Source organism: Heterodontus francisci, chromosome 7, assembly GCF_036365525.1.
Source record: "Heterodontus francisci isolate sHetFra1 chromosome 7, sHetFra1.hap1, whole genome shotgun sequence".
In the NCBI taxonomy this organism is placed as follows: Eukaryota; Metazoa; Chordata; class Chondrichthyes; order Heterodontiformes; family Heterodontidae; genus Heterodontus; species Heterodontus francisci.
The window spans coordinates 103,964,348-103,976,592 of NC_090377.1; the positions used below are offsets into that span (position 1 = coordinate 103,964,348).

General features: G+C 40.4%; 1 protein-coding gene across 4 annotated transcripts in view; it reads left to right on the forward strand.

Moving 5' to 3' along the window:
• pikfyve (phosphoinositide kinase, FYVE finger containing) overlaps positions 1–12,245 on the forward strand; it is a 159,104-nt gene that overhangs the window by 15,686 nt on the left and 131,173 nt on the right. For 3 of the 4 annotated variants that reach the window (XM_068035853.1, XM_068035855.1, XM_068035854.1), the window contains exons 2-3: positions 4,650–4,830; positions 8,181–8,372. In XM_068035853.1, the coding sequence (XP_067891954.1) occupies positions 4,659–4,830; positions 8,181–8,372 (364 nt within the window). In that variant the 5' untranslated portion in view covers positions 4,650–4,658. Of the gene's footprint in view, positions 1–4,649; positions 4,831–8,180; positions 8,373–8,433; positions 8,454–12,245 lie in introns of those variants that run through there. The other variant, XM_068035857.1, reaches the window with a different exon arrangement.

Sequence of the window (12,245 nt, forward strand, 5' to 3'; positions counted from 1 at the left end):
CATCTGGACCAGGTGACTTATGCACTCTACGCATAGCCTTTCCAGTTCATCTGCTTATCAATTTTCACCCTATCTATTACCAGCACCATTTCCACTTTTACTGATTATTTTGTCAGCATCCTCTTCTTGGTAAATACAGATATAAAGTATTCATTAAGTCTTCCATCCTTGCCTTGCACCTCTGAGCACTCTTCTCCAATTGGTCCCACCCAACCTCTTACTACTCGCTTATTATTTACATAACAGTCCAAGCTTTTTGGGTTCCCTTTTATGTTAACTGCCATTCTATTCTCATATTCTCTCTCTCAGTCTTACTTTCTTTATTTGCTAATTGATCCCAGCTGTTTAATTCTGAATTAGGGACTTTTAATGTATTACAGCCATGTCATGTGATATGGGTGGTTCCCGGTGTTCAACTTCCCACCTGACTGCAGTAAGTGTATTTGTATTGAGTTTAGTCTCTTAGGCTTTTATTTTTTCAAAAAAACAGAGAGCGACAGGTTTTCTTGTAGGTTTTAAAAAAACAAAGCCATTTGTTTATTGACCAATATGCCCTTGTATCCCAAAATTGGCACCAGCTCATTCACTTGCACATACACACACAAGAAGAAGCAGATAGAGAAGGGAAAGAGGTAGGTGGGTATTAGTGGGGGAGAATGGTTATGATAAACCTGGTAAATTTTCTTGAGATTCAAGTTCCAGATAGTTGCAGGCCTGAGATGATTGTAGATTTTTCTCTTGATTAAAGATTCTGTTGAAGATAGTGGGTCACTTCCAGCTCTCTCTGCTGTATTATGTAAATGTCAGATTTTCCAGCAGGACAGGTGCTTTCTGGCTTGCTGGAATGCCAGCTGTTACAAGTAGCTTCACCTGGGTCAGTGTCTCTCTGCCCATTTTGGACCATTCTTCACTTTTTTAAATAAAAGTTAATTTTGTGACTGCAAAGATCGTTGCTTCATATCTCTTCAGCGTTAGTTTATGTATGTTGTATCATTGCATTTCCGGTGTGCATGACAGTATGAATTTCATCAACATATAATGTCAGACTGATGAGCGGTTTTGTTGCGCTCATATGTTAATATTGGCTAACTTGTAGGAATGAAGGTGGTCATGGACTATCCTAAAGCTATGAAGTATTATTCCATTGTTTTCTCATTTAGTAATATATCTTTTAACGTTTGAATTTCAATTTGAATACATACTCATTACCCTTGCTAACCAATTCCCCATCCAAGCCAGTAAGATTCCTCCACTTCCAGGTACTCTCACTTTTGTTAATTCCCTAATGTGGAACCTCGTTGATTGCCTTCTGGAAGTCCAGATTAATAAATTCTGTTGACACTCCCTTATCTACCACATTAATTACCCACTCAAAATTCAGCTAGGTTTGCTGGACATGACTTGCCTTTACAAAACCTTACTGGCTTGCTCTGATCAGTTCATATTTGTCCCAAACAACAGATTCTAATAATTTCCTCATAGGCCTATAATTTCCTAGTTTATCTTTCCTCCCCTTCTTTAAATAATAGGGTGGCATTGGCAGTTTTCCACAACATGGTGTCATAGCGTGTGTTTTGGAAGATCATGACTAATGCATTATAAGAAATAGGTGCCTGCTCTGCCATTCAATATGATCATGGCTGATCTTCTACCTCAACTTCTTTCCTGCTAACTTTCTATAATCTCTTGATTCCCTTGAGAGATCAAAATTCTATTAGTCTCAGGCTTGAATATATTCAACAATGGAACATCCACAGCCCTCCTGGGTAGAGAATTCCAAAGATTCACACCCTTTGAGTGAAGACATTTCTCCTCATATCAGTCCTAAATGATTGGCCCCTTATCCTGAGTCTCTTTTCCCCCCCCCCCCCCCCCCCCCCCCTCCATGTTCTAGATTCCATAGCCAGGGAGAACAACCTCTGTGTCTACCCTCTCAAGCCCCTTCAGAATCTTGTATGTTTCAATGCAATCACCTTTCATTCATCTAAACTCCAGATTCACTCAACCTGTCATCACAGGGCAACCCTCTCAACCCATGAACCAATCTAGTGCGCCTTCGCTAAACCATCTCCAAAGCAAGTATATCCTCCTTTTAGATATGGAGACCAAAACTGTGCACAGTACTCCTGCTGTGGTCTCACTAAACCCTGCATAATTGTAACAAGATTTCCTTATTCTTGTGCTTCAGTCACCTTGCAATAAAAGCCAACATGCCATTTGCCTTCTTAATTGCTTGGTGTACCTGCAGGCTAACTTTCTGTGTTCTTTGTATGAGTACAGCCAAGTTTCTGAAGATCAACATTTTCTTCACCTACTTTTAATACCCTGGGGTGGAAACATCGGGTCCTGGAGATTTGTCTGTCTTTAATCTCATTAGTTTCTCGATCACCATTTTTTAACTTGTATTAAATCTAGTTCCTTCCTTCCCTTGTCTTATTTTTAGTTTTCTTAATAATCAACTTAATTACTAGCTAAGCTGTCACTGCTGTCCAGGCAACTCTAGCATTTTATGTTTTTATTTGTTTTATTATGATTGAGTGCAACAATTCTATGTGTATTAAACATTTATGCTTCTATTTGAGTGACCAGAAACAGTAGTGGTAAATGGTTGTTTTTTTTGGACAGGAGGAAGGTATATAGTGGGGTTCCCCAGGGGTCAGTATTAGGACCACTGCTTTTCTTGACCTATATTAATGACCTACACTTGGTTGTACAGGGCATAATTTCAAAATTTGTGAATGACACAAAACTTGAAATTATTGTGAACTGTGAGGAAATTAGTGATAAACTTCAAGAGGACATAGACAGGCTGGTGGAATGGGTGGACAAGTGGCAGGTGAAATTTAATGCAGGGAAGCGTCAAGTGATTCATTTCGGTAAGAAGAAAGAGAGAGGCAATATAAACTAAAGGGTACAATTCTGAAGAGGGTGTAGGAGCAGTGGGACCTGAGAGTATACGTGTACAAATCATTGAAGGTGGCAGGGCAGGTTGAGAAAGCGAGTGATTAGGCATATGAAATCCTGGACTTTGTACATAGAGTGAAAAGCAAGGTGGTTATGGTGAATCTGAATAAAACACTGTTTCGGCCTCAACAAGAGTATTGTGTTCATTTCTGGGAATCACACTTCAGGAAGGATGTGAAGGCATTAGAGAGGCTGCCGTAAAGATTTCTAAGAATGGTTCTTGGGTGAGTGACTTAAGTTACAAGGACAAATTGGAGAAGCTTGGGCTCTTAAGAAAAGAAAGACATGCATTTATATAGCGCCTTTCATGATCACTCAATGTTTCAAAGCACTTTACAGCTAATGAAGTACTTTTTTTGAGGTGTAGTCACTGTTGTATTACAAACTCTCGCAAGCATGTGATAATGACTGGATAATCTGTCTTTGTGATGTTGATTGAGGGATAAATATTGGCCAGGGCACCGGGGATAACTCCCCTGCTCCTCTTCGAAATAGTGCCATGGGATCTTTGACATCCACCCGAGCAAGCAGATGGGGCCTCGGTTTAACGTCTCATCCGAAAGGTAGCACCTCAGACTGTGCAGCGCTGCCTCAGTACTGTATGGGTGTCAGCCTTGATTTTTGTGCATCAGCTCTGGAGTGGGACTTGAACCCGGAACCTTGTGACTCAGGCATGAGCACTACCAACTGAGCCACAGCTGATACTAACTTAGTGAAGTGAAGGTTGAGGGAAGATTTGATGGAGAGTTTCAAAGTCATGAAGGGTCTGGACAGTGTTGATGGGAGAAACTAATCCGTTTGGTAGAAGGGTCGCAAACCAGAGGACACCAATTTTAAGCTGAATGGCAAAAGAACCAAGGGCGACATGAGGTTAAAACTTTTTACACAGTGAGTGGTTAGGAACTGGAATGCACTACCTGAGAGTGTGGTGGAGGCCGATTCAATCGTGGTTTTCAAAAGGGAATTTGGATAATTATCTGAAGAGAAAAAAAATTGGGCTATAGGGAAAAGGCAAGGTAGTGGGACTAGCTGAGTTGCTCTTGCAGAGAGTCAGCAGGTCAAATGTACTGTAACTATTCTATGCTTCTATAATTTTTACCTAATTAGCTAAGAGGACTTTTTTTGCACGTTTCCAGATATCAGCAACTGTATTGGCACAGGTGTTCTGCAAGTGCACAGAAAGAAAGAAAGCACCTTGCACAACTGCAGGACATCCCAAAGCACTTAACAGCCAATGAAATACTTTAAAATTGAAGTCACTGTTGTAATATAGGAAATGAGGCAGCCAGTTTGCACATAGCAAGTTTCCACAAACAGCAATGTGATAATGACCAGATAATCTGTTTTCGTGATATTGATTGTGGGATAAGTGTCAGGACATCGAGGATAACTCCCCTGCTCTTCTTCGAGATAGTACCATGAGATCCTTCACGTCTACCTGAAAGCGCAGACAGGGCCCGAGTTTAACATCTCCTCTGAAAGCCAGAACCCTCAATAGTACAGGATTCAGTCAGTACTGCATTAAAGGGCCAACTAGATTTGTGCTCAAGTCTCTGTTGTGGGACTTGAACCCACAACCTTCTGACTCTGAGGCAAGAATGGTACTGACCGAACAGTGGTTGGCATGGCAATTGAAACTTTGTTTTCAATAATTTTTGATGAAATTTAATCTTTTTCTCTTCCAGATACATGAGATGGCAGCAGAGGAGAAGATCACATCTGCTCTTGATCTTGGAAATGCACAGTCTCACTCTCCTACAAGCCCATCTCATCTCACCCATTTTAAGCCTCTGACTCCAGATCAAGATGAACCGCCTTTCAGATCAGCCTATAGCTCTTTTGTAAGCCTTTTTCGTTTTAGCAAAGGTGAGAAGCACGCACTTTTCTAATGAGCATACTGCAGTGCAAACAGCAGCCTGCTGGTACATTAATGTGCTGAAAGCAAAGTGTCCAAGACCTGAGGTTGATGCTAGCTTCTGCCGATAATCTCACCAATGTTGGGTATTTTTCTTTACCCTTTTTTCAATGATTAACATGACTCTAATATGGCACAGTGATATTTTATTAAGCTTTGCACAAGGGTAAGCACCTATATGAGCCTTAGCAGTATTTATAGTACAGAACGAAAATTATATCACTTGTGTCCTGCTGGATAGAATATGCGTCCACTTTACTTGGTAGGAGTTTTGAAGGAAGCTTCCATTTCACCTGAGGCCCAACCTGTCAGAAGTTTCCTCTGCTTGTCTGCCTTTGGCTCTACCCCACCTAGGGTTTCCTCTGTTCGCCAGCACTTGACTGTACCCCGCATAGAGCTTCCTCTGCTTGTTGGCTCTTGGCTCTACTCTGCCTGGGGTTTCTTCTGTTCGTCGTCCCTTGGCTGTACCCGCCTGAGGTTTCCTCTTTTCAGATCCAGATTCTCTTGTGTGGCCGCTGCTGCCTGGTTCTTTTCCAGGGTCAGCCCTTGCTTCTGTCCTGGTGGCTCTACTGCCTAATCCTGCAACTAAGTCTCTCTTTTATGCACTTTTGATGGTGGGTGTAGGTATTGATATTGATGCAGATCTTTCCGAAGGGTGGAGTGGCCAACGAGGTGTTCAGTGTCTTCCAGACAAAGGAAGAAGAGTCAGTCCACCTCTTATCTATATCTTTCAGGGCAAGGTGGGGGATGGGCCAGTTGCTTGGTCCTCAGAGTACCGTACATCTTTGTTGACCAATCATCCTGCGACAGTGGGAAGGGACTGTTTCTCATCTTATCTCTTCAGGCTTAAGTCAGCAGTTTTAGGCCCACTATCTTACATTCCTGGTTTGGTTCTGGGCTAAGAATTCTGAGCCCCTATTTTTCAGTAGATGCAAATAAAGAAAGACTTGCATTCATGTAGTGCTTTTCGTCACTATGGGATGGCTCCAATCTCTTTACAACCAATGAAGTACTTTTGGAGTGTAGTCACTGTTGTAATGTAGTAAACTGTAGGAGACGATCCCTTATTTTGTGGCAAATGGACAGCGTGCTAGTGTGGCTGCAGTTCCTGCTATGTTAGCAATTTCGCATTTTGTTAATTGCATTAAGGGCAAAATGCTTCTTGTATCACAGTTTTGTAAAATTTGGCAGGCTTTAGGTTATATGGTGCCACGCACTCTAGTGCAGGCTAATTACTATATACTTGTTTGATTAATATACAAGTTATAGATGAAAGTAACATTCAAAAGTACTTGTGTTACAAGGAAGACATGCAGAAAGTCTAGGAGAGTATAGAAGTGTAGGGATGAAATTAAAAAGGAAATTAGGAAAGCAAAAGGGCATGAATAAAAATACTGGCAAATAAAATCAAAGCAAATCCAAAGATGTTTTATAAGTACATAAAGAGCAAGATGATAGCTAAGGAAAGAATAGGGCCTATTAAGGACCAAAAAGGTAACCTATGCGTGGAAGCGGAGGTTGTGGGTAAGGTTCTTAATGAATACTTTGCAGCTGTCTTCATAAAAGAGAGGGCCAATGATGACATAGTTAAGGAGGAAGAGTGTGAAATATTGAATAGGGTAAACATTGCAGGGGAGGAAGTATTAAAGGGTTTGATGTCTTTGAAAGTTGATAAATCGGCAAGCACAGATTAAATATGTTCCAGGTTAAAAGAAGCAAGGGACAAAGTTTTGGAGGCCCTGATCATCATATTTCAATCCTCCCTGGCTACAGGAATAATGCCAGCGGATTGGAGCACTGCCAGCATTGTACCATTTGTTTAAAAGGGAGGACGGGATAATCAGAGTAACTATAGACCAGTTAGCTTAACTTCAGTTGTGGGCAAATTATTGGAATCAATTCTGAGGGACATTTTACACCTTAATTTAGAAAGGCATAGATTAATCAAGGACAGTCAGCGTGAATTTGGAATGGAGGGTATATCTGATTAACTTGATTGAATTTTTTGAGGAGGTGAGAAGTAGGATTGTTAAAGGCAGTGCGGTGAATATGGTCTACATGGATTTTAGCAAGGCTTTTGACAAGGTCCCACGGCAGCTGGTCAAAAAAGTAAAAGCCTTTGAGATCCAAGGGAGAGTGGCAAATTGGATCCAAAATTGGCTTAGTGGCAAGAAGCAAAGGGTAATAGCTGATGGATGTTTTCACAACTAGAAGGCTGTTACCAGTGGGGTTCCGCAGGACTTAGTACTCTGTCCCTTTCTTTTTGTAGTTTGCATTACTAATTTAGGCTCAAATGTAGGGCGCATGATAAAGAAGTTTGCAGATGATACATAAATTGGCTGTGTGGCTGACAGTGAGGAGGAAAGCTTTAGACTACAGGAAGATATGGATGGTCTGGTTAGTTTGGCTGGAAAGAGAAATTCAATCTGGAGAAATGAGAGGTAATGCATTTTGGGAGGTGCAACAAGGCAAGAGAATACACAAAAAATGGGAGGATACTGATTAGCGTGGAGGAACAGAGGGACCTTGTGTACGTCAACGGATCCTTAAAAGTAGCAGGACAGGTCGATAAGGTGATTAAGAAGACATCAGGCACACTTTTTGTTATAGCTGAGGCATAGAATATAAGAGCAGGGAGATTATGCTAGAACTGTGCAACACTAATTACACCACTGCTTGAGAACTCTACAGTTTTGGTCACCACCTTACAGGCAAGATGTGACCGCTAGAGAGGGTGCAGTGGAGATTTACAAGAATGTTGCCAAGTGGCTAGTACAAAAGTGATTGCCCAAAATACATACTCGATGCAGATTCAACGTGTGGAGGAATAGTCCTTCACCAAGGTTTCTATATTTTATTCCTCCTCCATTCTTGCTCACACTCCACCCACCCACCCACTCCTGCTCCTTATGCGGTATTGAAGGTGAGGTGCTGGGAGTGAGGAGTGGCATTATTAGCATATGGCATTCTCAGCATCTTTTGGTAACTGAACCAGATGTGGTGGTGTTGATACCATAATATACTGTTCAATCCTGATCATTTGGGGATAATTTCCTAAGTACAGGAAACAAGAATAGTGAAACAAAAATTAGCATGGATGCTACAGAAGATGGGAATTAAAGATAAACAGCTCAATGCTATAGAGATGAAAATATAGCAATGTTTGTTATTACATTGGAAATGTTTTTGGATAAAGCTATGTATTGGTTGTAAAATCAGAATTGTTAAGTTGCAAGTTTTTTTCTATAGCCTGTGAAATAGACTTCTTTGCTATCTTGCATCCTCCTGCCCCCAACATTAGATGATGGAAGACCTAACTCTCCATACAGGACAGAATTGCCCCAGAGCGAAACACAGGTTACAGAAGTCAATTGGTCAAACAACCAAAATGATGAACGAGCTTATTTAAGATCATCGACCTACAAAAAGCAGCGTGCAGGGGAAAACCCACGAAGAGCATCTAGTGCATCAGTAGTCAAATCTCAAGGTGCAGGTAAAAAAAAAAGATTTAATTTGCATACAAGCTAACAGTATGATAAGTATTGATAACAGCTAAACAGCCTTTCTGGTACTGGTGAGTAGCTTTTACAAGTGTGAAGTCTCTTTCAGATTTTAATGATTGAGGATTTTTAAAAATTAAGATGAAATGTTACTTTTTCATTCTGTCTTAGTTATCTTTCTCAATCCTGTATTTCTTTCTCCCTTTCTATTTTGCTTTCTGTATGTGATTTGGCATTGAATTAACTATTCAAACTTACACTTCCTGAGTTAGACTGTGTGCCTCAGTAAGAATTCTACAATCTGATTGGTTAAGGATATGCCCTGTTGCTTGCCCTGTTCACACGGGTCCTAGATTCACTGTAGAGCGCGTTGCATTGTTTTTGATTTCTAATAACCACAACTTCCAGAGCAAAAACCCATAGTCTGTGGGCAACTGTAAGTGTAGTGAACAGCAACTGTCCTTTGTTTGCCGCTCACGCAAAATCTAGGGCATTGTTTTGAAACTGAATTATTTATTTTTATCCTTTCATGGGATGTGAGCAGCACTGGCAAGGCCAGCATTTGTTGCCCGTCCTTAATTGCCCTTGAGAAGGTGGTGGTACAATGGTACAGAAATTCATAATTTACAATTGCAGATTAGAATTCAGATATAAATTCTAGATTTTAGTGATGCTAGATAAGTGTGTTTAGAAGCTGATCTTTTGGACTTGGCAATGAGATTGCCTTATTAGATTTTTCTTTAATTTTTCTTCATGTAGATACTTACCAGGTCTTCATTACATCTTGGATGCAGAAAAGCTAAAATCTTGCTGTACTTTTATACTGTGGAGAGGGATCAAACATTTTATTTTGAAAATAAAATGTTGTTTCCAAGTATCTTAAGTGAACATTTCTAATTATGTAAGCAGATCAAGAAGTGCAGAAAAGATGAAATGATGCTTATTTTTGCTGGAATTTTGTTAAGTTGAGAGTGAATAATCTCCAGCTGAAGCATTGTGAACCTTTGATGGTACAAGTGCAGAAATAGTCTCGCTCTTTGTTTTTTTTATATCCTGAGGTTGATCTACAGAATGTTATACTGGCTGATTTAAGTAACTGTTTTTTCTGTGGTCCTAATCCAGGCCCACTTCTGATAAAAGCTCATAACTTCTGTCTTTGTCCACATATTAATTGAGAACAGCCTTTTGTAATTAATTTCCCTTGCGTGATTAATTTAGATGGCAGAACTGAGCTCTTTTTGAAACTACTTCAAAGTATAAAAGCAAGTTGAACATTTGTCCCCAATCCTAAAGATTGTTTGGTTCAAATCACAATTGTTTTAAACATTTTCACTAAAATAGCTTCACATTTGTAGTTCAAATTTGAAGGTGAATTTAACAGGGAGAACGCAATGTTAGAAAGTGTTGACGCTTAATTTCCTACAAATGCATATAACTTTCCTTTTTAAAAAAAATTGCATCGATGATAATCCAGATGAATTATGGCCTAGCAAGCCACTCAGTTCATGGGCAATTAGGGATGGGCAACAAATGCTGGGCTTGTCAGCAATGCCCACATCCCATGAAAGAATTTTTTAAAAAAGCATGAATACAACAGTGTTGTATTCTAATAGCTGTTAATTGAATCATGCTTTGTCCACTGACATGAGATATTGTAGCTGGGTCTGCACTGCAGTCCTTAATTGACTACCATTGACTACCGCGGGTGGGGTGCAGGAAGCAGAAGAGATTTATCATTCCAGGAATGGGATTTAAAAAAAAGTCCACTGCTTAATCCATGGAACCATCCAGTCTGTCATTATGCTAGGTATAAACAAGCTCCTGTTAGAAAAACTTATCTCATGCATTGTAATTTTTGATCAAATTACAATCATGTATTTTATTGGATTTAATTGCTATTATGGTCCCCATGGAGACCAGCAAACAAAAAACCAAATTTATCAAATGACCGCAATAAAAACCAAATGGACAAGATTTCAGTTTTATAATTTTTACTTTAACAATCAAACCAAAATTGGCATAAATTAAACATGAAGTGCAAGATAAATCATGGTCAAGATATTACAAATTGCACATTTGCTATCAGCTGCAACCAAGGTGGATCTCATGGGTTTACTGGGCAGTCCAATCAGCATGTATGGCACTGAATTACAGTCACAGAGTCCTTCAAAACTCTGAAATTCCTCAGGTAGATCTCAAAATTCTGTCTTCCAAGATGTAGCCACCAATTCCCAACTGACAGCAGTTACCCTTTAATCCCGAACTCCACAGGCAGTCTTCAATAAATGGCGTACTTCATCAGAACCTTCTCAATTATCCTCACGACAGGCTTGATGGCATGGATCTACAAGTATTACCTTTATCCATGCCCTTCAGTGACAATCCTGTGCACTGTATGGCCAAATCTGGTTAAACAGTTCCTCTAAATAACAGAAACCACTCTTAGATCCAGTCTTTACTTTCTTCAACCTGCCTGTAAAATGCACCTTTTTGCCATCTGAGCTTGATGGCTCTGTCTCCTTTTTATCTGGTTCTAACCAGTTTCAGCCCCCCAGAAACCTGAAGATTTTGGTTTCAATTTCTATTAGGACAGTCTGTTCCAGTACCTCACAGTCTATTCCGAAAATAGAAGCAATCTTTGCAATCAGGGTCATTGGACCTAACAGGCAATTTGACAAGTCATCTGTTCAAAGGACAGCTTGCATACGCTCCCTTGGGCCCTGCAGACCACAGATTCCATGACACAGCATGCAGAAGTCCTTTGTTTTCCTGAAAAAGAATGGGGTAGGCATCAACAAGATGAATTGTTTGAAACCTTTCAAATATAGCAGGTGTCTATTCCAATGGTATTCATATGACATTCCAGAAGTGACTTGCCAACAGTCTGTGGTGGTACAGTTGACAGTTGCTTACTGTGTAATGAAATTGCAGCTGCATACCTGTCTCATTACTCCATGGTGTAGACTTTTGGACCATAATTGATGATGGTTCTCATGGAAGATAAAGTTTGGAATTCTGACCTTTATCCAAGCTTAGTTGAAAAAAACTGGTGTTATGGCTTGGTGCTTATTTAATGGCCCGGATTTTGTGGTAAGCAGCAGCAGCGTCCACCGCTGATTGCGCTGAGATAGGTGAACTTACCTAGTTTGTTGGCTGCAGTGAGAATTTCAACATCTTCCTGCATCATGGTCCACCGACAAGAGGATCAGCGAGGCCTTGCACCGAGGCGCATTCTGAGTGAAGCCATGCTGCCTAAGACTTCACAAGCTGAAGACACAGCCATTGAAGTCAGTCTTCAGCTTAAAGGCGGGTGACTGTTTCATAATATTTAAATTCTTTAAAAAAATTTTTGAAAACTTTAAAATACTTTAACAAACTTTGGCCCCTGGGGAACATCTTGGATGAACTGCCTTGGCTGATCATCCAAACTCAGTAACCTGTTCCTGCTTTCTCCCCGTATCCCTTGATCCCATTAGCCTTAAGAACTATATCTAACTCTTTCTTGAATATATTTAATGATTTGACCTCAACTGCTTTCCGTGGTAGAGAATTCCACAGGTTCACCACTCTCTGGGTGAAGAAATCTCTCTTCATCTCAGTCCTAAATGCCTTACCCCATATCCTTAGACTATGACCCCCTGGTCCTGGACTCCCCGTCATCGGGAACATCTTTCCTGCATCTAGTCTGTCCAGTCCTGTTAGAATTTTGTAGGTTTCTATGAGATCCCCTCTCATTCTTCTAAACTCTAGCGAATACAAGCTTAATCAACCCAATCTCTCTTCATACGTCAGTCCTGCCATCCCAGGAATCAGTCTGGTGAACCTTTGTTGCACTCCCTCCATAGCAAGAACATCCTTCCTCAGAT